Here is a 3,024-nt window from a genome sequence, read left to right on the forward strand (position 1 = left end):
CTCAAGTTTCAAGCTTGTGTAACTCATCGACATCTCACGCCGAAAACCCTAGGAGGAAAATGCCCTAAGTGGGAGCTCGGTGAGCGTAATGACTTGGAGGGATAGTTGGTGTGCCCCCTAACAACATGACTTACATGACGAAATTTAAAATGTCTGCTTTATCTCTGACGTTCACTTGCCCCTCGAAGGACAGGTAACGTCAGTGTGTATACTTCTTTGCCACTCACCTATCCATCGTAGGATAGGAAATGCTAAAGAGGGGCAACTGTAGACAACCCATTTTAAATCTGGCAAATTCTGTGGTTTTTCTGAACCCTTAGGATCACACTTAACCTAGTAAACCCAAATCCATAGTTCACATAGGCTACCTTGTGATCTGAAACCAGTTTGCCTTCTCGGAACCCTGCAGAAACCTTGTTTTGACCTAGATTTCGGTAAATGCCCTGTTTTACCAAACGGTGGACCTAGCCTTAAAGATTGAGAGAGATTGTGAGAACTTTTGATTGAGGAAGGAAGGGAGAGCAAGGTCTGCACCAACTGAAATTTTGGGAAGAAGAATAAGCTGCCTCCTAGAGGAAATTCTAGAGGACGGGTTCACCAGGGCATCATGAAGGCCAAAAATATTTTCCCCGTCGATGTGAGGGAGAACTAGCGCTTGACATGCTCATATTATGGGCTAAGAAACCACTCGGCAGCTGATTGCTATAAGCGAAAGAGAACGTGCCTTAAGTGTGACAAGCCTGGCCACTGGATGAAGGATTGCCCTGTGATAAAGCTGGAGAACCGACTGAAGACTTTGGGTCGAGTATTTGTTCTTACGAAGCAGGAGGCGAAAGCCTCTACCACAGTGTTTCAAGCTACGCTCTTTGTTTGTGGTAGAGAAGCTAGAATTTTAATTGACGCTGGTTCCTCTCATTCATTTGTTGCACCTCATTTTGCATATCAAATGAATATTGAGCCTTCACTTCTTGAATACACATTAGTAGTGGGCACACCTGTGGGAGATTCTATGGAAACAGACATGGTATACAAACAATGTGAGGCTTTTCTTGAGGGGTGTGTCCTTCTAATAGACTTAATACTTTTAGATATCCAGGACTTTAATGTTATTTTGAGCATGGATTGGTTGTCTACACACCCTGTCACTGTTGTCTATTATAATAAAACTGTGACCTTTAAACGCCCTAATCAACCTAAGCTGCACTTTGTTGGTATCAAGGATGCTCTCGCTCCACATTTTATTTCGACCCTTCGGACTTACCGTCATTTGGCTAAAGGAGGTGTCAAATACTTAGCCTATGTGGTAGAAAATCGGGACGTCCTGGCTAAGCTAGAAGAGATACTAGTGGTAAGAGAATTCCCAAGAACTTTTACCAAAGAGTTGTTATCTTTGCCTCCAGTAAGGGAGATAGAGTTTGAGATGGATGTGCTCCCTAGTACTGCTCCCATCTCAAAAGCCCCATATTGGATGGCCCCAGCAGAATTGAAGGTGCTGAAAGAGAAATTGTAGGAGTTGTTAGAGAAGGGGTTCATTTAACCCAGTATGTTGCCTTCGGGTGCATTAGTTCTCTTTGTGAAGAAGAAGGATGGGTCCATGAGGCTTTGCATAGACTATAGGCTATTGAATCAAGTAACAGTAAAGAATAAGTACCCCCTACCTAGGATTAATGACCTTTTTGACCAACTTCATGGGGCCGAAGTGTTCTCTAAGATTGAGCTCCGAACAGGTTATCATTAAATGAGGGTCCGGGCGGGAGACATTCCTAAGACCGCTTTCAGAACCCGTTATGGCCACTATGAGTTTTTAGTAATGTCGTTCGGATTGACTAATTCCCTAGCTATTTTCATGGACATGATGAATAGAATTGTCAAACCCTTTATGGATGATTTTGTTGTGGTCTTTATTGATGATATTTTGGTGTATTTGAAGAGCCTAGATGAACATAAGAAGCACCTGAGAGTAGTCCTTCAGGCTTTAAGGTCGGAAAAGCTGTATGCCAAGTTGAGCAAGAGTGAGTGTTGGATTCTTAGTGTGGCCTTCCTTGGGCACGTTATTTCTAAGGATAGGGTTGTGGTTGACCCTTCTAAGATTGAGGCCGTGCTCAAGTGGGGAAGACCGACAAACGTGTCAGAGGTCTGTAGTTTTCTAGGGTTAGCATGATATTAGAGGTACTTTGTAGAAAGATTCTTGAAGATAACACTCTCTCTAACCCCTTTAACCCAGAAGAGTGTGAAATTTGTCTGCTCAGACGATTGTGAGGAACGCGTTCAAGAGCTTAATAAGAAACTAACCATGGCTCCGATACTAACCTTAACCGAAGGAAATGACGATTTACAGTTTACACCGATTCCTCTCATAAAGGGCTCGGATGTGTACTTATGCAATGTGGGAAGGTCATTGCATATGTTTCCCCACAGTTGAAACCGTATGAGAAGAACTATCCAACTTATGATTTGGAGCTTGCCACTATAGTATTCGCCTTGAAAATCTAGAGACACTACCTCTATGGAGCCCAATTTAAGGTGTTTACAGATCATAAGAGCCTCAAGTACCTGTTTTCTCAAAAAGAGTTGAACATGAGGCAAAAGAGATGAATCGACATATTTAATGATTACGATTGTACCATCCAATATCACCTAGGCAAAACTAATGTGGTAGCAGATGCTCTGCGTAGAAAGCCTGTGATCTCGGTGGCTCATCTATGGTCCGAGAGATGAAGTTGTTAGAGGATGCAGTGCGATGGCATCTGGCTCCACCCCTTAGTGATGGTGTAAGTATTATGACAACTTGCATAAGGGTGGTGCCCCATCCTTTTCATCAAATCCTGCTGACACAAGAGAAGGATCCCCAACTCATAAAAATTTTGGAAGAGATGAATTTGGGAAAGAGAGATGATTTCTCTATGAGTAGTGATGACTTGTTGAGATTCAGAGATTGGGTCTGTATCCCGAACGATGTGGATGTGAAGAGAGCTATCTTTGAGGAAGCTCACCGCTCTCGCTATGCTAGACATCCCGGGAGTA

The 3,024-nt window shown here is 43.1% G+C and overlaps 1 protein-coding gene across 1 annotated transcript; it reads left to right on the plus strand.

Annotated features, from left to right (window-relative positions):
* Positions 1 to 751: 751 nt before the first annotated feature.
* LOC110007529 (uncharacterized) lies at positions 752 to 1,510 on the plus strand. The gene has a single exon (XM_020668978.1). The coding sequence runs from the start codon at positions 752 to 754 to the stop codon at positions 1,508 to 1,510; it is 759 nt and encodes a 252-aa protein (XP_020524637.1).
* The last annotated feature ends 1,514 nt before the right edge of the window (positions 1,511 to 3,024 follow it).

This window comes from Amborella trichopoda, chromosome 1 (genome assembly GCF_054954075.1).
Source record: "Amborella trichopoda isolate Santa Cruz 75 chromosome 1, AtrichopodaSantaCruz75HAP2 v2.0, whole genome shotgun sequence".
NCBI lineage: Eukaryota > Viridiplantae > Streptophyta > Magnoliopsida > Amborellales > Amborellaceae > Amborella > Amborella trichopoda.

Excerpts from the sequence above, each read along its gene's own strand:
- LOC110007529 (XM_020668978.1), top strand. The coding sequence starts at position 752 with ATGAAGGATTGCCCTGTGATAAAGCTGGAGAACCGACTGAAGACTTTG.